Source organism: Lampris incognitus, chromosome 6 (assembly GCF_029633865.1).
Source record: "Lampris incognitus isolate fLamInc1 chromosome 6, fLamInc1.hap2, whole genome shotgun sequence".
Lineage (NCBI taxonomy): Eukaryota > Metazoa > Chordata > Actinopteri > Lampriformes > Lampridae > Lampris > Lampris incognitus.
Genome location: NC_079216.1, coordinates 4,605,765 through 4,633,031, shown reverse-complemented (window position 1 = coordinate 4,633,031; position 27,267 = coordinate 4,605,765). Strand labels below are relative to the sequence as shown.

At 47.5% G+C, this 27,267-nt stretch overlaps 1 protein-coding gene across 1 annotated transcript; it reads right to left on the bottom strand.

The window, feature by feature from the left end:
* Positions 1-10,565: 10,565 nt before the first annotated feature.
* LOC130113945 (forkhead box protein P2-like) lies at positions 10,566-24,452 on the bottom strand. The gene is made up of 14 exons (XM_056281656.1): positions 24,297-24,452; positions 23,103-23,186; positions 20,571-20,658; positions 19,124-19,310; positions 18,403-18,507; positions 17,837-17,924; positions 14,594-14,716; positions 12,674-12,869; positions 12,509-12,579; positions 12,311-12,409; positions 12,071-12,207; positions 11,540-11,597; positions 11,008-11,108; positions 10,566-10,903 (listed from the first exon to the last, which is right to left on the bottom strand). Exons 1-14 carry the CDS (start codon positions 24,450-24,452, stop codon positions 10,783-10,785), a joined length of 1,614 nt encoding a protein of 537 aa, XP_056137631.1. The 3' UTR covers positions 10,566-10,782.
* Positions 24,453-27,267: the final 2,815 nt, after the last annotated feature.

Sequence of the window (27,267 nt, the reverse complement as noted above, 5' to 3'; positions counted from 1 at the left end):
TGGTACATTACATTATGTTACGTTACATTACATTATGTTATGGTACATTACACTACATTATGTTATGGTACATTACACTACATTATGTTATGTTGCATTACACTACATTATGTTATGGTACATTACACTACATTATGTTATGGTACATTACACTACATTATGTTATGGTACGTTACATTACATTATGTTGCATTACAATACATGATGTTATGGTACGTTACATTACATTATGTTATGTTATGTTACGTTACACTACATTATGTTATGGTACGTTACATTACATTATGTTACATTACATTATGTTGCATTACAATACATGATGTTATGGTACGTTACATTATGTTATGTTACACTACATTATGTTATGGTACGTTACATTATGTTACGTTACTTTACATTAGGTACATTTGGTATTGTGATTGTTGGTTGACTGCTTTTTTTGCACTGTGTACAGAAAGACAGCTATCATCTCATAATTCCTGACTCGGCTAGGAAATAAATACTTAGATTGTTCTCCAGATGTTTTAGTGTTTTGCTTCTTAAACGTCACGCTGCTGTCCTCGTGTCTTTATCTCGAGCTTTCACCCGAGACAGAGTCCGAGTACGTGCTGTAGAACCTCCTTTAAACCCGGAAGGGCTTGATTTAGATCAGCGTCACTTGCCTTGAGTTGTGTGTTTGTCTTCTTCCGCCGTCTCGTCTGCTGGTCCCATCTCTCCTCCACATCACCCACACGCTCACTTCATCCAGCGCTGCATCGATGTGCTTCAGCCGGCCAGCCTGGTCCTGACGGCTACACCACCACCTGATACACCCCTCCTAGCTGTGTGTGAGTGTGTGTGTGTGTGTGTGTGTTGTGAGGTGAAGCTCCTTCATTTTGACTTTTAGTTCTGGTTTGGATGACTCAAGAGTCCGGACTGGATCTCCAGGCTGATCTGAGGACAGTTTGTGCAGCGAAGGTCCTGCTGTGTGACTTCAGATCCCCACCTCTCTTCTGCTTTTAGTCCGCTAACACAATGGAGACACATACCCCATGAGTGTGTTAGCTGAATGCCCCCCCCCCCACAGACACACACACACACACAGACTCCGCTAGTGAAAGCTAGCCAGGCTGATGCAGACATTTGTTCATTACTCAGATGATTGTGTGCACAGCTTCCTTTTAAAGTTACACTACAAGTGTGTTTCATTGCGTCTCTTTCATGCCTGCTCTCGGGTCTGCATTAGCATCCAGAGACCTGGCGGTCCCCCCATCATCATCATCATCGTCATCATCGTCATTAGAGTCGTCCCAAAACGCCTCCGTGAGAACGGGGGGATTATCATTTCTCTCCCCCGGGGGTGTTTGCTGTTGTGTCACAGCGCTGTGTGTGTTACTGAAGCAACACAACATCAAAACGAGCCGGGCCGGGCCCGTCTCTGATACGGACGCTTGTTAGCGACAGATACCTTTCCCGCCTCCACGCGCAGCATCCATCTTTAACCTGCGCCTTTCCGGCATGTCAGCAGCCCCCTCCCAGCATCCGGTCCTGCTGAGACCCGCCAGGCTGCTTTCCCCTTTCAGCAGAACCTCGTCCCCGCCCGGGCGTCGTTCTCCCAACACACCCTGAGGCGGTGTCCGTTACAGCCGCGCCGGCCGGTGTGTCGGTGGCCGGTGTCAGTGTGTGTCTGTACTGGTCACGTGTGTTAGAGCGAAATGTCATTTCTGTGCAAAACCTCCCGAGCAGAAGAAGACGCCACACGCCCTCCCTCCCTCCCTCCCTCCCTCCCTCTCTCCCTCCCTCCCAGCGTGCCCTCCCTCCCTCCCTCCCTCTCTCCCAGGACGTGCCCTCCCTCCCTCCCTCCCTCCCAGGACGCGCCCTCCCTCCCTCCCTCCCTCCCTCCCAGGACGTGCCCTCCCTCCCTCCCTCCCTCCCTCCCAGGACGTGCCCTCCCTCCCTCCCTCCCTCCCAGGACGTGCCCTCCCTCCCTCCCTCCCTCCCAGGACGTGCCCTCCCTCCCTCCCTCCCTCCCTCTCTCCCAGGACGTGCCCTGGTTAACACTGCAACGACCGAGGCGGGGTCAATTTGGCGGTTTTGGATTTTCAAAGTTTCATAACTTTGTGGAAAGAAAAAGATACAGACCCGCCGCCCCCCCCCCCCCCCGAATGCTCCTAAAATTGCATATATTTGCATTATAATGAGTTTTAGATCAGTTGCACAAATAAAACGTACGATAAAATCTACCCAAAACGACCATGAGCGGTCAAAATGACCGCACATATTTTCCGCGTCCGTGCGTTGGTGGCGTCATTTCCCTTCCTGAAGTTGGTCGCTCTGTCCTACAAACCCACTAGCGTCCTCCAGTGGAGAGAAATAGTCTACACTTGATGTGGGATTATGTCCAACATGTCTGGTTACAGACACACCATGACTCCCACCGAGGCGCTGCAGGATTTACAGGCGTTGGACAGCCGCCATTTGAAACTGAATATGTGTGTTCTTGTGGTTCTTGTAGTTTTTGGATATGTGTTGCACTGCTGTGGGCTGGGGGACAAAGTGTTCCTGATACGATGACATGTTTACTATGTAGCAGGTGTACTATTACCTCACACAGTACTACTATGATGTGATTACGATGTAGCAGATATACTATTACCTCATAAAGTCCTACTATGACGTGATTACTATGTAGCAGGTGTACTATTACCTCACACAGTACTACTATGATGTGATTATGATGTAGCAGATATACTATTACCTCATAAAGTCCTACTATGACGTGATTACTATGTAGCAGGTGTACTATTACCTCACACAGTACTACTATGACGTGATTACTATGTTTCTGTGTGGCACGTGCTTAATGAGTGGGTAATACTTGAGTGTATCTGCTAATTGTCTCGCATGTAATTCAGTTTGGATAAAAGCTTCTGATCAATGAGTACATGATGAGTACATGATAAACGAGTACATGATAAATGAGCACATGATAAATGAGTACATGATGAGTACATGATAAATGAGTGCATGAGTACATGATAAATGAGTACATGATAAATGAGCACATTATAAATGAGTACATGATGATTACATGATAAATGAGTACATGAGTACATGATAAATGAGTACATGAGTACATGATAAATGAGTACATGATGAGTACATGATAAATGAGTGAATGATGAGTACATGATAAATGAGCACATGATAAATGAGTATATGATGAGTACATGATAAATGAGTGCATGAGTACATGATAAATGAGCACATGATAAATGAGTACATGATAAATGAGCACATGATAAATGAGTACATGATGAGTACATGATAAATGAGTGCATGAATACATGATAAATGAGCACATGATAAATGAGTACATGATAAATGAGCACATTATAAATGAGTACATGATGATTACATGATAAATGAGTACATGAGTACATGATAAATGAGTACATGATGAGTACATGATAAATGAGTGAATGATGAGTACATGATAAATGAGTACATGAGCACATGATAAATGAATGAATGAGTACATAAGAGTACATGAGTACATGATAAATGAGTGAATGATGAGTACATGATAAATGAGTGAATGACGAGTACATGATAAATGAGTACATGATGAGCACATGATAAATGAGTGAATGATGAGCACATGATAAATGAGTACATGATAAATGAGTGAATGATGAGCACATGATAAATGAGTACATGATGAGTACATGATAAATGAGCACATGATAAATGAGTGAATGGTGAGCACATGATGAGTACATGATACATGAGTACATGATAAATGGTAAAAGCCCCCAACATTACAGCAGCAGCCCAGTACTCAGCTCCATCGCTAAATGGGAACTCGGGGAATAGGAAACAGTGAGACGCGCTGGGTCGGGGACGGGCTGTGATGTGATGAAGGGTGCAGCGTGGTGCGACGCAGCGTCTTCATCATCACCGTTCACCTTGATGAGGAGATGAAGAGGCGCCGAGTCTTCATGTCTCACGTGTTGACTAAGCGCTGTCAAAGCGCCGCGTGTTAAAAAGCGTGTTGACTCTCCGGCTGCCTGCAAAGGACCGGATGGCGCTTCAAAGCCCCGCGTGCAGGTTTGCGCGCGCTTGCTTGCGCGTGGCGTTGAAGTCGCGCGAGTGCCTCTGGCAGCTGCGCGAGCGGGTAAACAGAGCGTCGCGCGCCGGCGTCTAATGGGCTGACGGCGAATCAAAGCGGAACTCGAGCTGCGGCGTCTTCATCAGCCCAGACAATTACTGACGTTAGCCGCCACGCGCGCGGAGATGAAACCCGGCACGAGGCGCTGTTGTGTGTTTGGTGATGAAGAGCGACCCGCGTTCCCTGACGCGGATCAGCGGATGGGCCACACGAGCCTGTCTGTCTTAGAGCCCGTCTGTCTTAGAGCCCGTCTGTCTTAGAGCCTGTCTGTCTTAGCGCCTGTCTGTCTTAGAGCCTGTCTGTCTTAGAGCCTGTCTGTCTTAGCGCCTGTCTGTCTTAGAGCCTCTCTGTCATAGAGCCCGTCTGTCTTAGAGCCCGTCTGTCTTAGCGCCTGTCTGTCATAGAGCCTGTCTGTCTTAGAGCCTGTCTGTCTTAGAGCCTGTCTGTCTTAGAGCCTCTCTGTCATAGAGCCCGTCTGTCTTAGAGCCCGTCTGTCTTAGAGCCCGTCTGTCTTAGCGCCCGTCTGTCTTAGAGCCCGTCTGTCTTAGAGCCCGTCTGTCTTAGCGCCCGTCTGTCTTAGCGCCCGTCTGTCTTAGCGCCCGTCTGTCTTAGAGCCTCTCTGTCATAGAGCCCGTCTGTCTTAGAGCCCGTCTGTCTTAGAGCCCGTCTGTCTTAGAGCCTCTCTGTCATAGAGCCTGTCTGTCTTAGCGCCTGTCTGTCTTAGAGCCTGTCTGTCTTAGAGCCTCTCTGTCATAGAGCCCGTCTGTCTTAGCGCCCGTCTGTCTTAGCGCCCGTCTGTCTTAGAGCCCGTCTGTCATAGAGCCCGTCTGTCTTAGAGCCCGTCTGTCTTAGAGCCCGTCTGTCTTAGCGCCCGTCTGTCTTAGAGCCTGTCTGTCTTAGAGCCCGTCTGTCTTAGAGCCCGTCTGTCTTAGAGCCCGTCTGTCTTAGAGCCTCTCTGTCATAGAGCCTGTCTGTCTTAGCGCCTGTCTGTCTTAGAGCCTGTCTGTCTTAGAGCCTCTCTGTCATAGAGCCCGTCTGTCTTAGAGCCCGTCTGTCTTAGAGCCCGTCTGTCTTAGAGCCCGTCTGTCTTAGAGCCTGTCTTTCTTAGCGCCTGTCTGTCTGTCTTAGCGCCTGTCTGTCTTAGAGCCTCTCTGTCATAGAGCCTCTCTGTCATAGAGCCCGTCTGTCTTAGAGCCCGTCTGTCTTAGAGCCTGTCTGTCTTAGCGCCTGTCTGTCTGTCTTAGCGCCTGTCTGTCTTAGCGCCTGTCTTTCTGTCTTAGCGCCCGTCTGTCTTAGAGCCCGTCTGTCTTAGAGCCTCGCTGTCATAGAGCCCGTCTGTCTTAGAGCCTCTCTGTCATAGAGCCCGTCTGTCATAGAGCCTCTCTGTCTTAGAGCCTCGCTGTCATAGAGCCCGTCTGTCTTAGAGCCCGTCTGTCTTAGCGCCCGTCTGTCTTAGAGCCCGTCTGTCTTAGAGCCCGTCTGTCTTAGAGCCCGTCTGTCTTAGCGCCCGTCTGTCTTAGAGCCCGTCTGTCTTAGCGCCCGTCTGTCTTAGAGCCCGTCTGTCTTAGCGCCCGTCTGTCTTAGAGCCCGTCTGTCTTAGCGCCTGTCTGTCTTAGAGCCTCTCTGTCATAGAGCCCGTCTGTCTTAGAGCCCGTCTGTCTTAGCGCCCGTCTGTCTTAGAGCCCGTCTGTCTTAGAGCCCGTCTGTCTTAGCGCCCGTCTGTCTTAGAGCCCGTCTGTCTTAGCGCCCGTCTGTCTTAGAGCCCGTCTGTCTTAGAGCCCGTCTGTCTTAGCGCCCGTCTGTCTTAGAGCCCGTCTGTCTTAGCGCCCGTTTGTCTTAGCGCCCGTCTGTCTTAGAGCCCGTCTGTCTTAGAGCCCGTCTGTCTTAGCGCCCGTCTGTCTTAGCGCCCGTCTGTCTTAGAGCCCGTCTGTCTTAGAGCCTGTCTGTCTTAGAGCCTCTCTGTCATAGAGCCCGTCTGTCTTAGAGCCCGTCTGTCTTAGAGCCCGTCTGTCTTAGCGCCCGTCTGTCTTAGCGCCCGTCTGTCTTAGAGCCTCTCTGTCATAGAGCCCGTCTGTCTTAGAGCCCGTCTGTCTTAGAGCCCGTCTGTCTTAGAGCCTCTCTGTCATAGAGCCTGTCTGTCTTAGCGCCTGTCTGTCTTAGAGCCTCTCTGTCATAGAGCCCGTCTGTCTTAGCGCCCGTCTGTCTTAGCGCCCGTCTGTCTTAGAGCCCGTCTGTCATAGAGCCCGTCTGTCTTAGAGCCCGTCTGTCTTAGAGCCCGTCTGTCTTAGCGCCCGTCTGTCTTAGAGCCCGTCTGTCTTAGAGCCCGTCTGTCTTAGAGCCTCTCTGTCATAGAGCCCGTCTGTCTTAGAGCCCGTCTGTCTTAGAGCCCGTCTGTCTTAGAGCCTCTCTGTCATAGAGCCTGTCTGTCTTAGCGCCTGTCTGTCTTAGAGCCTGTCTGTCTTAGAGCCTCTCTGTCATAGAGCCCGTCTGTCTTAGCGCCCGTCTGTCTTAGAGCCCGTCTGTCATAGAGCCTCTCTGTCATAGAGCCTGTCTGTCTTAGCGCCCGTCTGTCTTAGAGCCCGTCTGTCTTAGAGCCTCTCTGTCATAGAGCCCGTCTGTCTTAGAGCCCGTCTGTCTTAGCGCCCGTCTGTCTTAGAGCCCGTCTGTCATAGAGCCTCTCTGTCATAGAGCCCGTCTGTCTTAGCGCCCGTCTCTCTTAGAGCCCGTCTGTCTTAGCGCCCGTCTGTCTTAGAGCCCGTCTGTCATAGAGCCCGTCTGTCTTAGAGCCCGTCTGTCTTAGCGCCCGTCTGTCTTAGCGCCCGTCTGTCTTAGAGCCCGTCTGTCTTAGCGCCCGTCTGTCTTAGCGCCCGTCTGTCTTAGAGCCCGTCTGTCTTAGAGCCCGTCTGTCTTAGCGCCCGTCTGTCTTACAGCCCGTCTGTCTTAGCGCCCGTCTGTCTTAGCGCCCGTCTGTCTTAGAGCCCGTCTGTCTTAGCGCCCGTCTGTCTTAGAGCCTCTCTGTCATAGAGCCCGTCTGTCTTAGAGCCCGTCTGTCTTAGCGCCCGTCTGTCTTAGAGCCCGTCTGTCTTAGAGCCTGTCTGTCTTAGCGCCCGTCTGTCTTAGAGCCCGTCTGTCTTAGAGCCCGTCTGTCATAGAGCCCGTCTGTCTTAGCGCCCGTCTGTCTTAGCGCCCGTCTGTCTTAGAGCCCGTCTGTCTTAGAGCCCGTCTGTCATAGAGCCCGTCTGTCTTAGCGCCCGTCTGTCTTAGCGCCCGTCTGTCTTAGAGCCCGTCTGTCTTAGAGCCCGTCTGTCTTAGAGCCTGTCTGTCTTAGAGCCCGTCTGTCTTAGAGCCCGTCTGTCTTAGAGCCCGTCTGTCTTAGAGCCCGTCTGTCTTAGCGCCCGTCTGTCTTAGAGCCCGTCTGTCTTAGCGCCCGTCTATCTTAGAGCCCGTCTGTCTTAGAGCCCGTCTGTCTTAGAGCCTCTCTGTCTTAGAGCCCGTCTGTCTTAGCGCCCGTCTGTCTTAGAGCCCGTCTGTCTTAGAGCCTCTCTGTCTTAGAGCCCGTCTGTCTTAGCGCCCGTCTGTCTTAGAGCCCGTCTGTCATAGAGCCCGTCTGTCTTAGCGCCCGTCTGTCTTAGAGCCCGTCTGTCTTAGCGCCCGTCTGTCTTAGAGCCCGTCTGTCTTAGAGCCCGTCTGTCTTAGCGCCCGTCTGTCTTAGAGCCCGTCTGTCTTAGTGCCCGTCTGTCTTAGTGCCCGTCTGTCTTAGAGCCCGTCTGTCTTAGCGCCCGTCTGTCTTAGAGCCCGTCTGTCTTAGAGCCCGTCTGTCTTAGCGCCCGTCTGTCTTAGCGCCCGTCTGTCTTAGCGCCCGTCTGTTTTAGAGCCCGTCTGTCTTAGAGCCCGTCTGTCTTAGAGCCCGTCTGTTTTAGAGCCCGTCTGTCTTAGAGCCCGTCTGTCTTAGAGCCCGTCTGTCTTAGAGCCCGTCTGTCTTAGCGCCCGTCTGTCTTAGAGCCCGTCTGTCATAGAGCCTCTCTGTCATAGAGCCCGTCTGTCTTAGCGCCCGTCTGTCTTAGAGCCCGTCTGTCTTAGCGCCCGTCTGTCTTAGAGCCCGTCTGTCATAGAGCCTCTCTGTCATAGAGCCCGTCTGTCTTAGCGCCCGTCTGTCTTAGCGCCCGTCTGTCTTAGAGCCTGTCTGTTTTAGAGCCCGTCTGTCTTAGAGCCCGTCTGTTTTAGAGCCCGTCTGTCTTAGAGCCTCTCTGTCTTAGAGCCCGTCTGTCTTAGCGCCCGTCTGTCTTAGAGCCTGTCTGTCTTAGAGCCTCTCTGTCTTAGAGCCTGTCTGTCTTAGAGCCCGTCTGTCTTAGCTCCTGTCTGTCTTACAGCCTGTCTGTCTTAGCGCCTGTCTGTCTTGTGTTGTACTGAGTGTACAGTGAATAAGTAGTTTCTGGCAGTATTTGCGTAGTACTGAGTGTACAGTGAATAAGTAGTTTCTGACAGTATTTGCGTTGTACTGAGTGTACGGTGAATAAGTAGTTTCTGGCAGTATTTGTGTTGTACTGAGTGTACGGTGAATAAGTAGTTTCTGGCAGTATTTGTGTTGTACTGAGTGTACGGTGAATAAGTAGTTTCTGGCAGTATTTGTGTTGTACTGAGTGTAAAGTGAATGAGTAGTTTCTGACAGTATTTGTGTAGTACTGAGTGTACAGCGAATAAGTAGCTTCTGGCAGTATTTGTGTAGTACTGAGTGTACAGCGAATAAGTAGCTTCTGGCAGTATTTGTGTTGTACTGAGTGTACAGCGAATAAGTAGTTTCTGGCAGTATTTGTGTTGTACTGAGTGTACAGTGAATAAGTAGTTTCTGGCAGTATTTGTGTTGTACTGAGTGTACAGTGAATAAGTAGTTTCTGGCAGTATTTGTGTTGTACTGAGTGTACAGTGAATAAGTAGTTTCTGGCAGTATTTGTGTTGTACTGAGTGTAAAGTGAATGAGTAGTTTCTGACAGTATTTGTGTAGTACTGAGTGTACAGCGAATAAGTAGTTTCTGGCAGTATTTGTGTAGTACTGAGTGTACAGTGAATAAGTAGTTTCTGGCAGTATTTGTGTAGTACTGAGTGTACAGTGAATAAGTAGCTTCTGGCAGTATTTGTGTAGTACTGAGTGTACAGTGAATAAGTAGTTTCTGGCAGTATTTGTGTAGTACTGAGTGTACAGTGAATAAGTAGTTTCTGGCAGTATTTGTGTAGTACTGAGTGTACAGTGGGGTTACAAAACAAGTGGTTTATTCATGCAACATCACACGGATGAATTGAGGGCAAACGTTAAAAGCCGTTCCAACGAGTTTGAAAGAGGGACTTTATTTCACATCGACACCTTGTTCAAATACTTTATGCAGTTATGAGCTGATAGTGTTGGGCCTGTTCATACGGGACATGAATGAAAGTCAAAGTGGTACACGGTGAGAGGGAAACAGGGATGTGTTACAGTTGCTGTGAGTGTGAGGGGGGGTGTGGTAACACACCAGGTGGGTGTGTGTGGTACCACATCAGGTGGGTGTGTGTGGTACCACATCAGGTGGGTGTATGGTAATGTGGTAACACATCAGGTGTGTGTGTGGTACCACATCAGGTGGGACACGTAACAGTAAACTGCACCAGCTCACACAGACACAGAGGAAGACGCACTGATATGATTTCCATTATAAATATATATTGTAAAAAACACTCGCTAGTTTGATACCCCAGTAGGTTCCCTCTTTCCCCTGCTGCCACGTGGACGCATGTCACATCAGGCTGGATCAGCACTGCAGAGTCCTGGTCCAGCATCAAGCTGGTTTAACACACACATCAGACACCGCCACAGGTACATTTACTGATGTAGTTTGTCCTCATCTTCATCATATTTTACCCATTTACTCTGTGGCGTGTGAGGCTGTGGAAGATGCTGATGCTGAATGCATGTTTATTGACTTGAAGGTGAAAAAGACGTAAATGTACTAGAGACGGGGTGACCTTTGACCCTCGGCTGGTTTCAGTCTCATCGGACTGAAGCGAGTCAACGTGTGAACCAGGTTTAAAGTCGGAGCCGCGTTAACAAGTTATGACGGTAAACACCTCTCAGAATGGCAGACTACCTTTATTTAGTGTGGAAGTGTGCAGCAGGAGTACACACTGCTAATATTAAACATTAACATCCTGTGTATGAGAGGATCAAAACAACACAATTAACACACAACAATTCAATCAAAACACAAATCTGAGATGGATTCATGTTGATTTACTATACTTTCCCATTACTTCGGTGTTGTTGCGGAGGTCTCTTCCTAGTTCTCCTCCCTGGGAAAGCTTTTAGGGAGCTGTTCCTTCTCCGAGGCGAGGGTCTGAGGGCAGGATGTTGTGTTGCTGTAAAGCCCCTTGGGGTACTGGGCTATACAAATAACATTGACTTGACTTGAGTGATCAGCGGGCGGCGCTATGCGCACGCTGGATGAACACACAACACACACAGTCTGCAGCCGCCGCCGAAAAGTAGGTCCCTCTGCTGTCTGAGAGGTCTGCTGCCACCACCGCGGGCGTCCTTGACGGCGAGTGAGGCCAAATTCTTCACATCTCTTTCTGACCCGTCATTTGATCCCTCGTGTCAGGAGTCACTGGAGGTCAGAAAGTTCCTCGTTGGTGCCCTGCCGCAGGCCGGCCGGCTTCATCACCACATACGTCAGAGTTGCCTGGTCTTCTAAAGCCAACGCCTCCTCTTTAAGAAGGAAAGACCTGCAAGAGGTCAAAAACACAACAGGTTTACTTAAACAGCAGCACAGCAGCCACTTTTCTGCTCGGTATTGTCAAACTGTCTTTTGGTGTCAGGACGCCCACACCGCGGAGGCTGTGCAGACGCGTCGGGGCTTCTGTGGATGTCGGAGTCTGGATGGACTGACAGGTTCCTGTCTGTGACGGCCATGTTGGATCCAAGCGCCCCCTGAAAAGAAGACGGCTCACATGTAAGCCGGTGTGATGACATCACAGACATCCATCCATCCATTATCCAAACCGCTCATCCTGCTCTCAGGGTCGCGGGGATGCTGGAGCCTATCCCAGCAGTCATTGGGGTGGCAGGCGGGGGGACACCCTGGACAGGCCGCCAGACCATCACAGGGTCAACACACACACATATTCACACCTAGGGACAATTCAGTATGGCCGATCCACCTGACCTACATGTCTTTGGACTGTGGGAGGAAACCCACACAGACACGGGGAGAACATGCAAACTCCACACAGAGGACGACCCCCAAGGTTGGACTACCCTGGGGCTCGAACCCAGGACCTTCTTGCTGTGAGGCGGCCGCGCTAACCACTGCACCACCGTGCTGCATCAGAGACATACAGGAGCAAAATGTCCTCCATCACCTGCATGCCGCTACGCAGAGCGCCACCGAGGGCCGGGCCGGACGCCACGTTCTTCATCCTGTGGAAGAACAACAGGAAGTGTATCACAACTTCCTCACCAATCTCCTACTACAGCCATAAACTTGGTGAAAAATGACCTTTTCTTTCTTTCTGTTGATCTATTTTCATTTCTTCCCTTTATTTTTGTCTTGCCCACCTCTCTTTTGATTCCTTCATTTATGTTTTTCTTTTAGTTTTTCTCTTGATTTTTTCCAGCTTTCTCTATCTTTTTTATCTTTCTTTCTCTCTCTCTCTTTAGTGAAACAGGTACATGTGCAGTAACGGGGTGTCCAGTATGTTGTATTTCAGAATACACGGAGAAGACATTACATCCTCCATTGTGTCATACTATATGTGTAGCAGTGTTGTGTAGTTTTTCAGTCTCGACTCGTCTCATCTGTCCAGACGGGAGGAAAGGAGCCGTCAGAGAAGAAAACCTCCCGGCGGGATTCGATCCTGTGAGGTGTAATGGCCGACACCCTGTCTCCGTACCTCTGAGATACGAACCCGCTGACCTTCTGTGACCTCCTCCTCTGGTATTCCTCCTCGTTCACTGTCCACACGGCGCCTTTCACGTTCTCCACCCGCACAAAGCACTTGTGCAGGCTCAGGTTGTGGCGCACGGCATTCTGGGACGGAGAGAAATCAAACCCAGAGGACGTCGGTCAACCCCAAAGAACAATGTAGAACAAATATCCAGCAGGTTGATGTGGTCGGTGGGAGGTTTGATACCTTCCACGTGGCGGCGTTTCGTTTGAAGTAAGCGAATGTTGTAAACCAGCTGTAGATCTCGTTGAGTGTTAACTGTCTGTCTCTCGCTTCTACTATAGCCTGGGGAGGAGAACCCACACAGGTAGACCACATATGAGGATTTGGGGGAGAAATGACTGCAGTTCTGCATTCATGAGTATTGGGACGTGTCCGAGTTACCTGTCTTATGAGCGCTGCATAGGTGAACGGTGGTCTGATGTCGGTGTTCCTGTAGAGCTCATATTCACCGTCTGAAAACCACAGACACATGTTACATGATACTGGCTAGTCTGAAATACATACATACATGTCTGTCTGTCTGTCGGTCGGTCGTGGTTGGTGGACCTGAGGTCAGGGAAGACAGCGGGATGTGGTGGTGTTGTCTGATGGCTGTGGAACAGGAAGTCTGGCCGGGGGATACTTGTCCTCTGGAGCCCTGTGGTGAGGGGCTGACCGGGGCCGGGGGCGTCGGGGCTCCTGGGGGTGGCCGGCTCTTGGACACAGTGTCGCTGAGCTGAGAGGAACACAAGGAGCCGGTCCACGTCGGCAAAAAAAAAAAAGGTAGTGTGAAAAAAGAACAGAGAGAGAGAAGAAAAGGGAGAAGGGAAAGAGGAGAGATCTTTAACCGGGCGTAGCAAAATGATTTGACTCGCCTCCCCAGATGTGACTCCAGTGATACACCAAGATGAAGGAAGCCAATCACTGTTAATACAAGGGTGAAATTGTGAGGCGATGGGCATTATTACGACGCAATAGTTTCCAGATTAATGAGTGATTAGCTTGCCCATTATCCCGACATGTCTCTTATTCTGAAAGAAGCCACATAAAACTGGCACCAGCAGGATGTGGGATAGTGCTGCGGACTCACATAAAGGATGTGGGATAGTGCTCACATAAAGGATGTGGGATAGTGCTGCGGGCTCACATAAAGGATGTGGGATAGTACCGCGGGCTCACATAAAGGATGTGGGATAGTGCTGCGGGCTCACATAAAGGATGTGGGATAGTGCTGTGGCCTCACATAAAGGATGTGGGATAGTGCTGCGGGCTCACATAAAGGATGTGGGATAGTGCTCACATAAAGGATGTGGGATAGTGCCGTGGGCTCACATAAAGGATGTGGGATAGTGCTGCGGGCTCACATAAAGGATGTGGGATAGTGCTGCGGGCTCACATAAAGGATGTGGGATAGTGCTCACATAAAGGATGTGGGATAGTGCTGCGGGCTCACATAAAGGATGTGGGATAGTGCTCACATAAAGGATGTGGGATAGTGCCGTGGGCTCACATAAAGGATGTGGGATAGTGCCGCGGGCTCACATAAAGGATGTGGGATAGTGCTCACATAAAGGATGTGGGATAGTGCTGCGGGCTCACATAAAGGATGTGGGATAGTGCTCACATAAAGGATGTGGGATAGTGCTGCGGGCTCACATAAAGGATGTGGGATAGTGCTGCGGGCTCACATAAAGGATGTGGGATAGTGCTCACATAAAGGATGTGGGATAGTGCTGTGGGCTCACATAAAGGATGTGGGATAGTGCTCACATAAAGGATGTGGGATAGTGCTGCGGGCTCACATAAAGGATGTGGGATAGTGCCGTGGGCTCACATAAAGGATGTGGGATAGTGCTGCGGGCTCACATAAAGGATGTGGGATAGTGCTGCGGGCTCACATAAAGGATGTGGGATAGTGTTCACATAAAGGATGTGGGATAGTGCTCACATAAAGGATGTGGGATAGTGTTCACATAAAGGATGTGGGATAGTGCTGCGGGCTCACATAAAGGATCCTGAACAGCAAGTAATCCTTAAAAGAATGAGGCGGCTACAAAATAAAGGAGTACAAAATTGCAAAGTATTGTGGAAAAGCCTCGCAAAACCGATACCAAAACAATCTGCACGCGGTGTCAGATGTTTGCGACCTTAATCTCACACGGCACCGCTGCGCCGGCCACCTCAGCGCCGTCTCCCAAAATGCACTCTGTTCCCTCAGAAAATGACAGCGTGCGTGTTTTGTTATTTAACGGTTCAGTCGGCGGCGTGATGTCGGTCAGGTCACCGCGCTGCAACACACCACACGCTGCTCCCGGGGAGACAGTGACCTCATCAGCCCGCGCCAGCGCCATCGGCTGGAGAAAACGAGGCGGCGGCGGGGAGAACGGTGTGTACCAGACTGCGGCATATTGTCTGTACTGTTGACTCACAGCTGAGAGATGGCTTGGCATTACCTCTAAAGACCATTTGCAGACGGTCACTATCTACCTGTTGACTGCACGGGTCAGCGGCGGCGGAGAGGGGAGGCCGCGCGTGCAGCGATTGAAGCTCCAAAGGCGGGAGGTGCAGATGAGCCATCATGGCGTTCAGACGTTCCCGTTCTTTCAAAAGCTGAAAGACACGAGGAGAGAGAGGAGGAGACAGACAGAGACGCTCTGAAGACGACTGGCACAAAACAAAACGGCAAACCGCTGCCAGTCTGGAAGTGACTATTACAATACACGCAAAATGTGGTGTTGCTGTTGTAGTAAAGTTTTGTATTTGTGTTCTGGAGCATCCAGAGTCCCCTGAAACCATTTCCACCGAAATGTCAGAACAGAAACTTTATATTTTCATGGTGTGAAATTGTGGTATTTTGCAAAGCAAACTCTTTTGTCAACACTTTCAACACAGCAATATGCTCCTCTGCAGGGTATTAAACGTGCCGCTACTATACAGACCTACACATCAGACTTCCTGTATTAAACACAGGTTTTCCTCATTTGTGAACACCAACGTGTAACCCACAATTTCCACAAAACAGAATTTGCGACTCAACACTGTTACGGAGGTGCACGGCCACAGGAAGTTCCTGCCGCCAGAATTTTTTTTAAATTGCAAAATTAAATTTTAATAACACATTTTTAATTAAAAACAAAATAATATAACATAAAAATTTTAATAACATAAAAATTAAATTGTAATAAAATAAAAATTCCATGCTGTAATTTGCTTGCAACATAGCGCTCCATACTCTACACCAGCTACATTGAAAAAACAAAAACAAAACAAGTAAACTACAGTGTGGAACTGGGACCAGGGTCTCACATCTTATGTTACAAATCATGTAAAGATGGTGAGAAGGCCACACATGTTGAGGGTTTTAACAGCTGTGGTGTTGCTGGAAGGTCAGATAGTTTTGACATAATGTTCAAATACAATAAATAAAAGTTTCTGGTTATCAAACTAACGCTTGTGAATGTGAACTGGCCTAGTAAAAGAATGGGGTTGATTAGAAAGTACTCGATGGTTTTCGATCGGTCATCATACTAGAAGCCAAGCAACACAACTTTATATAACAAGGAAAAATCATTACATAAATATTTCCTAATAAGTTTACACACATCTTTCCAAACTGTCTGAGTATATGGGCACATCCAAACTAGATGTAAGGTGGTTTCACTGCCCGTATCACAAAATGAGCAGAATGTCTCGATGTTATCCTTCATTTTCTTAAGATAACTCTTAGCCGGGTAATATCTATGAATTAGTTTGTAAGTTACCTCCCTTATTTTATTCATGATGAGGTATTTTAATGGTATGGTCCCGACTTATTTTATTAATGATAAGGTATTTTAATGGTATGGTCCAGACTTATTTTATTAATGATGAGGTATTTTAATGGTATGGTCCCGACTTATTTTATTCATGATGAGGTATTTTAATGGTATGGTCCAGACTTTTTTCCAACTGATGTTATCAACCACAGCATTCCAGTGTGGAAGAACAAAAGGACTTGTAACAATCTCTTTGTGAAAAAGTGATGTGATCTTTCTGTTGCAGGCAGAGGGGCGAGACATAAAGCATATTCTCCCTACCTGGGTATCGTATAAGGGTTACACTGAAAGGACTAAGATGGCTGTGTTTTAACAACATCTTTCAGGGGCATGGTAACCCATTGGGGGAGAGCATCCATGACATTAGAAAATTCTTTGGGAGTCACAAGAAATTCAGAATAGGTAAGTATAAGTAAAAAGCCCTCTGAATTGAACAGCTGGCTGACTGATAGGATATTATTGTCAAACCAGTTCTTGAAAAAGAGATTTGAATATTTGTATTATTCCAAATTAAATAACTGTGGGGTGAGAAATTGTGCTTGTATACTAGAGACCAAGATAAAAGCATTTGCTTATGAAAACTTGACAAAAGGGAGGGTATTTTAGGAGCGCTGTAATTACGCATCAATACACAAGGGAGGCCACCTAACTGGGAGAATATGTAGTTTGGGATAAAGTTCCATAGAGATTCAGGGTTGGACAGAAATTGATTGATCCAATTGATTTTGAAAGTGTTATTTAAAGAAGAAAAAACAAGAAAATTGAGGCCGCCCGATCATAACAAGAGTCCTTCACATAGTGAGTTTTGTTTTTCCAGAGAAATCTGGAAATTCCATCTATTGGTTTACAGATAGATTTGTCCACACAAGGTTGAGGGTTAAGTCTCTGTAGCCGTAAGTTAAATCTTTTCTGTGCTTTCTCAATAATAGTATCAGCACTCAAAGAGCATCTGACATTTGCATTCTTAGTCACCACAATCCCCAGATAGTTGACTTGGCTCTTCACAGGGATGTTGTATAAAGAAGGACCGATACACTTCTTAATGGCCAGAAGTTCACATTTTCCCATATTTAAAGAGAGACCTGAAGCTTCACAAAATATTTTGATGTGATTTATCACCTTGGAAACCTGCGGTGCATCCTTTAGAAATAATGTAGTACCATCAGCAAACTGACTGATGATCAGCTGACGACCTGTTAAAGAAATTCCTTGGACATCACTCTCAAGAATAAATGTCGAGAGGAGTTGGGCAGCAAGAAGGAACAAATATGGAGAGATTGGGCAACCTCGCCTGACCCCTCCCTGCCACCAGAATAGTAACGTCCGAAGTCACATACTACTTACTACATATGTGTACTATCTTCCAATGTACTATTAGTATGCGAATAAAATGTACAACGGCTGTTCAGTGATATTACATCATCAAGAGAGCCACGCCACTTTCTTTCCGCTCTTAGCATGTTGATGACGACATGCTGTGCACAAACTTCTACCGGTGTGGTGACCCGCAGCGTTTTTTAAGATGTAAAAATAAACGCTGATTTTAACCACTTTCTGCTCAGCATAGTGAAAAGTATTACTTAAATTTAAACTGTTCTGCTTCTTGGGTTTTGTATTGCCCTTTGCCATTGTTGGTTGGTGTCATGAAGTATCGCAATGCATTGTGGGATGGTCATGACACAAAGTGTCGAACGTTCGCAAATTTCTCTGAATGTAGTATGACATCCTTGTGCTTTCCACATACTATTTGATGCATACTGCGGTTTCGGACATGCTGAAAACACCCGCACTATTTTGGTGTACTGAATAGTATGCAATTTTGGACCTTTTGAGTTTTTTTCTTTTTTCTGAACACCTTTTTCTCTCATCGTCCAACTTTGGTAACGGGCTCAGCGTCTAACTAGCGAGACCTCACCTGACGGTCAAGCTGCTGCACCACCTGCATCTGGACTCTGCACTGCGCTGTGCTGCGGTCATCCAAACTGTGCTGACTTCCCAAATGCCTAAAAAAAATTAAAATAAAAACACATGTAGAAGTTACATAACAGATAATCCGCAGAGTGCGTTAGAAACCCTTTAATGCACACATTTGTGTGGTAATCCCGCTTGGTCACTTGTCAACGAATTAAAATAAAAGCATTCACTTATTTTATCTTATCTTGAACATTTTGGACCAGAGAATTGTTTGTTTGTTTATTAAAAGGATTTAAAAGGTTATGAAGCAAACGTTAACTGCTAAACTAGCTTTGAATGTCCACTGGGCTGGCTGCAGGTTCAGTGTGTTGCTATGGTTACATAGAGACTTGGTGTCCAGCGTATGAATTTAGAACAGTGATCAAACTTGTGCAGAACCACGTGTGTATTATACAGTTTTAACGCACACCCTCCAGCCAGTCAGAGAGCGGTATTCTCCGTGACCGTGGTATTAGCGCTACTTGGACAAAATGCAAAAAAACTGCACAGGAGTGAAGTGACACCTACTTGATGAAGCGACTGATGTTTTCACAGACGGACTCACAGCCGGGCCAGTTACACACACCGTGACTGTACAGAGTGTGTGTGGCGGAGCGATCCGCGTTAACAGCGCTGGAGGAGGCGGGGGGAGGGGTGGGGGTGTTGGGAAATACTTTTATTATAAAAAAAATACAACAAAACAACAAACAAAACAACAACAAAAAGAACCAGGAGAGTGTTTTGTTTTCTTTTTAGGTACCAAAGAATGACAGAGAGAGAGAGAGAGAGAGAGCGAGAGAGAGAGAGAGAGAGAGAGAGATGGAGGGGAGCAGTGAGAATGACATGAAAACCTGTTCACCTTTGATTAAGAACATGTAGTCGTGTAAACCGTTATCTGTGAAAGCCGCTTTAGGTGGTACAACAAACACACACACCCACACACACACACAGGAGTTTGTCCCACGGGGATAAATAAAAAAGAAGGAAGTCTCGTTGCGACAACAAACAAACACCTTCAGCTCCCAAACAAAAGAAGAAGAGAGTGTGTGTGCCGCCGCCTCTCTGATGTGTACACAGAGACGAATCTCAGCTGAGCTCTCACGGCTCTCTAGGGGTGTAAACCTGCTTTACTCTACGTGTTCTGATGTGACAACCTGTCAGTCTGGTCGCAGGACGGTGGGACTGACGTCCTCGTGAAAACAGACTTAACATGTGTGCTGACGACAGACAGAGGAGAGGAGGGACGTACGTCTCTGTGTTGTGAGGAGGAGTCTGGAGACTCCTGGCCGGCCCCCTCGACACCTCCTCCGCCACCACGCCGGCAGAGGACGGAACGGTAGCCGGTTCCAAACTGTCCGTCTTGGTGCCTTTTTGCTCCGTCGGTCCGTTGGTCAAGTCTTTCCATATCTGCTGGATGTCTGCAGGGCTGCAGGGGGCTGAGACAAACCGGAAGACAAAGACAAACAGGAAGACAAAGAGTGACGTCTTTACTTCTGAAGCCGAAGGGAAAATATGGAGGTTATAATGAATGAACTTCATTTTAGAGGAGTGGTCCTCTACATGAGGTCTGAGGACCCCTCACAGGTCTGTTGGGACTTTCTGTGACTTCCCACCAAAATAAATAAATGAATGAATGAATCCTGTGGACATAGTTTGTCTGAAACATCGGTGACTAGGTGGTCGTGTATGATGTGGAAACTATTTTGAAATAACAGTCAGGACGAGGCTGCACAAGCCAGCGCGTTCTTAGCGCCAGTCCCGATCCCAGACAGAATGGGAAGGACACCAAATCTCTGCCAAATCAAATATGCGGATCATAAATCAGCTTTTGTACTGGATCGGTCGAGGCCCGGGTTACCAACGACAGTTGGCCAGCAGGGTGTCGGTGTAAACTGTGCTACTGTTGGGTGAAGGAGAGGGGGAAGGTATGTCCAGAGGCAGCGGGAGAGGAGGAAGGGTAGGAGTGTGGAGGTGAGAGTCTGAAGTTTGAATGAATGAAAGACCGTAGGAGCAAGACAGAATACATACGCATGAATGAGAGGGAGGACAGTAGACTGATGAGGATGGAAGGAGTAGAGGTGATGAAGGAGTATGAGTTTAAATACTTGGGGTCAACTGTCTAAAGTAATGGAGAGTGCAGAAGAGAGTGCAGGCAGGGTGGAGTGGGTGGAGAAGAGTGTCAGGAGTGATTTGTGACTGAAGGGTACCAGCAAGAGTTAAAGGGAAGGTTTACAAGATGGTAGTGAGACCAGCTATGTTGTATGGTTTGGAGACAGTGGCACTGATGAAAAGACAGGAGGTGCAGCTGGAGGTGGAGGTGGCAGAGTTGAAGATGCTAGTTTCACTGGGAGTGATGAAGAAGAACAGGATTAGGATTGAATATAGGGACGGTTTGGAGACAAAGCAAGAGAGACAAGATTGAGATGGTTTGGACATGTGTGGAGGAGAGATGCTGGGTATACTGGGAGAAGGATGCTGAATATGGAGCTGCCAGGGAAGAGGAGAAGAGGAAGGCCAAAGAGGAGGTTTATGGATGTGGTGAGGGAGGACATGCAGGTGGCTGGTGTGACAGGAAGGTGCAGAGGACAGGAAGAGATGGAAACGGATGATCTGCTGTGGCGCCCCCTAACGGGAGCAGCCGGAAGTAGTAGTAGTCGTAGACAAGGTTGACAGATACGAAGCCTTATGGGAGTGACCTGCAGAGGGCGTGGGAGGGCACAGCAGTGGTCTCTGCACCCTCAACAGCTGCTGGTGGAGCTGAAGAAGCTGCTGGAACACCAGCTGCTAAAGAAAGAAATGGGGAGAGAGAGAGAGAGAGAGAGAGAGAGAGAGAGAAAGAGAGAGAGGTTTCTAAGTTTAGAATCAGAAAATATTTTATTGCCATGTGCATTATATGCACCACAAGGAATTTAGCTTGGCATTGTTAGTACAAAGAATAAAATGAAAATAAAATAAATATGTGGAAAAATACACACACCTACACATACATACATACACACACACACACACACACACACACACACACACACACACACACACACACACACACACACACATATATATATAATCCAGTGGGTCAAGTAAATTCTCTATGAGACAGTACAAGCCTATTTCATGCCATAAGCAGTCATCAGCTATGATGACTGATCATATGATCAGATATGCTGATTGATGACTGCTTGAACCTGGTGACGGGGTCATGTAGTGAGTACCTTTTTTTTAATTTTCATGTGATCAGCTTGTCCTGATTTTCTACAAACCAGGTCTGTTTGAAAACCTGTGCTTCCTAGTTAAACGATGTACCTATAAAGTGTGTCTTCTAAACTATCAGACTGTTCAAAGATCATTTTGGGACTGCAGGAAGTTTGTAACGATCAGCTTAATTAATAAAAACGTTGGTACCACAAAGCTTCAGGGCCCTCGCTGCAAACAAAAGCATTAAAGTAGATGTGTACTGTCTGAAAACTTTTCTTTTTATGAAAACTTTTACACATGTTCGATATCGTCTTTATTTATTTATTTATAGTTTTTACTCTTACTTATTTGGTCTTGTCTGGTTTTATTTCTTTGTAAAGCACTTTGTAACGTTGTTTTAGAAAAGTGCTAAATATATGAACTTATTATTATTGTTGTTATTAATATCATTATTATTATCATTACTATATTGGTTAAACAATATAGTTTTTATTTATAGGAGTCCAAAGTAAAGCTCATTTCAGTCAATTTCCAGTTGTTCAGAGTCCAAGTCTAAACAAAAATCACCTTCAAAATGCAAAAACAGACTCAAACCCTGCTTAGAAACCAGTCCACATCACCGCTCTGATGTGATGTGAGTCCACATCACAGCTTTGCTCAAGCTGAGTCACTGCCAAAAGGCCACAAACGCACATTACAATTGCAGCAAAAGCAGCACACCAGCTATGCATCGCAATACAGGAAGAAGACCGGAAGACACGCCCACTGCAGTGACGTCATCGCGCGGAGGCGAAAGGGCCACCAGGCCTGACACCATCCTGTGTGTGTTTGTGTGTTAGAATCACCAAACTCCTCCACAACGCAGGACGGTTTGCTTTGAGGCGGAGGCGGCGTTGACACGGCTGTTCCACCAGACAACAGCTTTCCCCTCTTTCCTGTCCCTCCACTTCCTACTTCCTGCAAAACCGCCTCACGCTTTCAAATGTTTTGTTTGGTACGCCTGTAGAAGATCCAACACACGACCTGGCAAGCAACACAATCATCGCCCCTGGCAAAATGTTTGACACATGAAAACGGATCCCTGACAACCAAACCGCACTTGTGTATCGTTCCTGCGGAGCTGCGCCGTCACTGTTCATCTCTGCCATGTCTGGAGGAGAAGAACGCAGTCATACGTCGCAATTTAGCTGAGAGGCTTGACCTTGTAGAGAACCCCCAGCTCTCTCTCCCGGACCCCTACTTTTTATTTTTTTGTTAAATTCATTTAAATTTCCTTTATTTTTCCTTTTTTTCCATTCTAACCTCTTGTTATACCAATTGTGTGTTGTAAATTTGCTAATAAAAAAAAAACTTCAAATTTTCCCTCCACTGTAGATCACCTGATTTAGGTCAGCTCCACCTACAGCCACTCACTCCTGCCCCCAACAGGTTATATGTGTAACAGCATGGATAAAATAATGTGCAACGTCAAGGTTGGGGCCCAGACACACCAAACCGACCAGCGGCGAGGAAGGCCGGCTGTTGCGTCGCCTCACGTCGCCTGCCGTCTGGGCCAAAAAGCAGACCTTGAACACGCCGCGAAGACTACAGCCGATGGCCAGCTAGCCTGTACGCTCTGCGCTGATTCGCTAAGCCGAACAGCCAATCAGAGTGATCTCTCTCACCGACGGGCTCCGCCGTGGCCGAAAAGCTGCCGACGGGGGTCCGGCTAGTGCCGACGGTGCTGGACACACCGCAAAAACTCGGGTCACAGACGCTCACCGACGGCCCGACACTGTCAGGGCCCTTACGCTTAACCTGGCAAGGGTTTGTTTCTCATCAAACCTGTTTCAGTCGTTTCCATGAGCGACATCTTGCAGTGTCACAAGCTGGCTGTGAAGCACTTTCAAGGAATATCAACGTTTTAGGAAGTTTACTGATACCAGTGACTAGTTTTTCTTAACACGCTTTGAATATCTTGGTTAGGCTTAATAAAATGTAAGTTTTTGTTGTGTTTTTTTTAATTAGACGTGAATAAGAGCAAAAGGAATCACCTCTTTGGCCTTGTCAGGGTGGTGCTGCAGCAGCTGTATGTTGAGCTGCTCCTGCTGTTTCTTGTAAAACGCTTTCAGATGTTGCTGGAAAACAGAAACAGGAGGGAATTACACACGTCGTTTGTATTTTAGACACACTATTTAGCACGGCCTCTGTCAAACAAGAGGAATACAGGAGCTCACGAATCACCGCCATTTGTGTGACAGTGGGCCAAAGGAAAACCCACCAGGCAATGTAACTTAAAAAATGAAGCCGTGTATTCCAGCATCCCTACAGTCTTCTGGTACAGAAGACATGTCGTCTCGTTCATTTGACCCTGTACCATGCCGGCTCAGACCCGAATACATGGTCATGGATTCAAATCCACCATGGTGTAACGACAGAAAATTGGGTCTGTTTCCGGGTGGGTCATGAGGTGACTATTTTAATTTCATTTATCCTTTATTTATGCAGGAAAAGTCCCATCCACCCATCCATCCATTATCTTAACCGCTTATCCTGCTCTCAGGGCCGCGGGGATGCTGGAGTCTATCCCAGCAGTCATTGGGCGGCAGGTGGAGAGACACCCTGGACAGGCCGCCAGGCCATCACAGGGCCCACACACACACACACACACACACACACCTAGTTCAGCCGATTCAGCTGACATACTACGTCTTTGGACTGTGGGAGGAAACCGGAGCACCCGGGGGAAACCCATGCAGACACGGGGCTTACATGCAAACTCCACACAGAGGACGACCCGGGACGACCCCCAAGGTTGGACTACCCCGGGGCTCGAACCCAGAACCTTCTTACTGTGAGGCGACCGCGCTAACCACCTAGACAAGAACAATTACATGAAAGTAGCGTATTCTATAATTTTATGACACACAACAGATTCTGAACCGCTGGATAACACCAGTTGCAAACAGGTGCAGGCCTCACACCTGAGTGAATCTGGTTTGAATTGATGTTAATGTGGGGTTTGGTTGTGCCTCGATTGACCAGCCTAACCAGCCAGAATCCATCTCAGCTGATAAAAACTGCAGAACTGTGTCATAAGCGAACAGTCAACCCACATCGCTGGACATAGTTACAGGCGATCATTTCACACTGCAGTGCATTTTGACACTGAGATGCAACGCAGATGGATCCAGAGTCTCACATTTGACCGTCAAAATGACAAACAGACACTGGAGGTGCATGAGGACCTGCTGGAGGAGGAGCGCTCGCTGCTGCTGATGGAGCAGAGCTTGGAGCTGGCCGGGAGTCAGGAGCCGCTGGACCGGCTGAGGAGACATCATGACCAGGAAGAGCTGCAGCACAGAGACAGTAGAGAGGAGACAGTAGACGTCAAAGACATGCATGCTTGGGTCAATACTCCTGCCTGTGCCCCTGAGCAAGGCAATGGAAAGAAGAAGTGGAGTTGGTCCCCGGGTGCTGCAGCTGCCCACTGCTCCTATACAATAGAACGGGTTAAATGCAGTAGACAAATGCATTGTAACCTGTACAATGACAAATAAAGTGTCTTCTTCTTCTTCTTCTCTAAGAGGGATGTAGGGGAGAGGAGAACCATCCATGCAGAAGAGGAGGAACAGAAATAAAACTGGAATCAGAATCTGAGGTAAGTTTTCACATTTCAGGAATATGATTTGATGAATTTGTGTCAGATTCAGATGACATTTAACAAAATCCGATGAATCATAAAGTGAAAATAAAGCAGGTGGGGGGCGTCCGGGTGGCGTGGCAGTCTATTCCGTTGCCTACCAACACAGGGATCGGCGGTTCAAATCCCTGTGGTACCTCCGGCTTGGTCAGGCGTCAGTACAGACACAACTGGCCATGTCTGCGAGTGGGAAGCCGGATGTGGGTATGTGTCCTGTTCGCTGCACTAGCGCCTCCTCGGGTTGGTCAGGGCGCCTGTTCGAGCAGGGAGGGGGAACTGGGGGGAATAGCGTGATCCTCCCATGTGCTACGTCCCCCTGGAGAATCTCCTCACTGTCAGGTGAAAAGAAGCGGCTGGTGACTCCACATGTATGGGAGGAGGCATGTGGTAGTCTGCAGCCCTCCCCGGACTGGCAGAGGGGGTGGAGCAGAGACCGGGACGGCTCGGAAGAGTGGGGTAATTGACCGGATACAATTGGGGGGGGGGGGGATAGATAAATAAAATGAATGAATAAAATAAACAAAACAAAATAAAGAACAAATAATAAAAACATAAGGTTGGTGTTCAATGTACATGGGATTAGAATATTATCATCATAATTAAAAAAATATGTATATTTAGAGTGTTACATTATAAAATGTGTATTACAGCATTAGAAAATTATATTTATAGTATTGCAATGTTAAATCAAATATTAGAATGTTACATTGTAATATGGTATACTACCATATTACAATGTAACCTGTATATCAGAGTGCTGTCATGTGATATGTTGTGTGTAATCTGTAGTACTAGAAGGCTACATTATGTGTACAGTACAGACAGTGAGATGGCAGGTGAGTGTCTGTGTGTTATAAAGTCCGTGTGATAAACAGCGTTACAACATCCACCAAACACAACATGTTTCTGATCCACGTGCAACGAACTACTTTCCGCCAGCCTGTGGTGACGACGGCGGTGACAGCCGGCTTCACTGACCCCCCCGGATGAGGCAGGAGACAGTCTGACCAGGTAATTAGCGACACAATTACACGCATGTTGTGACTCCAGATAGAAGTTTATGGGTATTAATAAATGCAAACACTCACAGAATAATAACTGACCTGTGCTGGAATGGACTGAATGACAAACGACGGGACGCCTTTCTCTCTTTACACGTCCTGCACAGACGACGTCAGCGACCCGGAGGCTGTTACTCCACTCAGTTATTCCCGACGATCAACCGCAGAATCTGAACAAACCGTCTTAGACACAATACGGAACAAAGAACGCTGCTGTTGCAGACTAATTTCTGAAAAACAGACAAATCAATAACTGGAGACTTTGCTTTAAAAGACTATCCTGCATCTCTGCTGCACAACATAATAAATGCTGAAATCACATGTGGATGTAATGTATGGACTGGGGTGTAATGTATGGACTGGGGGATGTAATGTATGAACTGGGGATGTAATGTAAGGACTGGGGATGTAATGTATGGACTGGGGGATGTAATGTATGAACTGGGGATGTAATGTATGGACTGGGGATGTAATGTGTGGACTGGGGATGTAATGTGTGGACTGGGGGTGTAATGTAAGGACTGGGGGATGTAATGTATGAACTGGGGATGTAATGTAAGGACTGGGGATGTAATGTATGGACTGGGGGATGTAATGTATGGACTGGGGTGTAATGTATGGACTGGGGGATGTAATGTATGAACTGGGGATGTAATGTAAGGACTGGGGATGTAATGTATGGACTGGGGGATGTAATGTATGAACTGGGGATGTAATGTAAGGACTGGGGATGTAATGTATGGACTGGGGATGTAATGTGTGGACTGGGGATGTAATGTAAGGACTGGGGGATGTAATGTATGAACTGGGGATGTAATGTAAGGACTGGGGATGTAATGTGTGGACTGGGGATGTAATGTGTGGACTGGGGGTGTAATGTAAGGACTGGGGATGTAATGTAAGGACTGGGGTTGTAATGTATGGACTGGGGATTTAATGTATGGACTGGGGGATGTAATGTATGGACTGGGGATGTAATGTAAGGACTGGGGATGTAATGTATGGACTGGGGGATGTAATGTATGGACTGGGGGATGTAATGTATGAACTGGGGATGTAATGTGTGGACTGGGGATGCAATGTGTGGACTGGGGATGCAATGTGTGGACTGGGGGTGTAATGTATGGACTGGGGGTGTAATGTAAGGACTGGGGTGTAATGTATGGACTGGGGGTGTAATGTAAGGACTGGGGTGTAATGTATAGACTGGGGATGTAATGTATGGACTGGGGGATGTAATGTAAGGACTGGGGGGATGTAATGTATGGACTGAGGGGATGTAATGTAAGGACTGGGGATGTAATGTATGAACTGGGGATGTAATGTATGAACTGGGGATGTAATGTATGAACTGGGGATGAAATAGAAAAGAGAAAATCTGCTAATTAACACAATTCTCAGAATGGCAAAACATTACATACACAAATCTAAGTTTATGAAAACCCCACCCGTTTT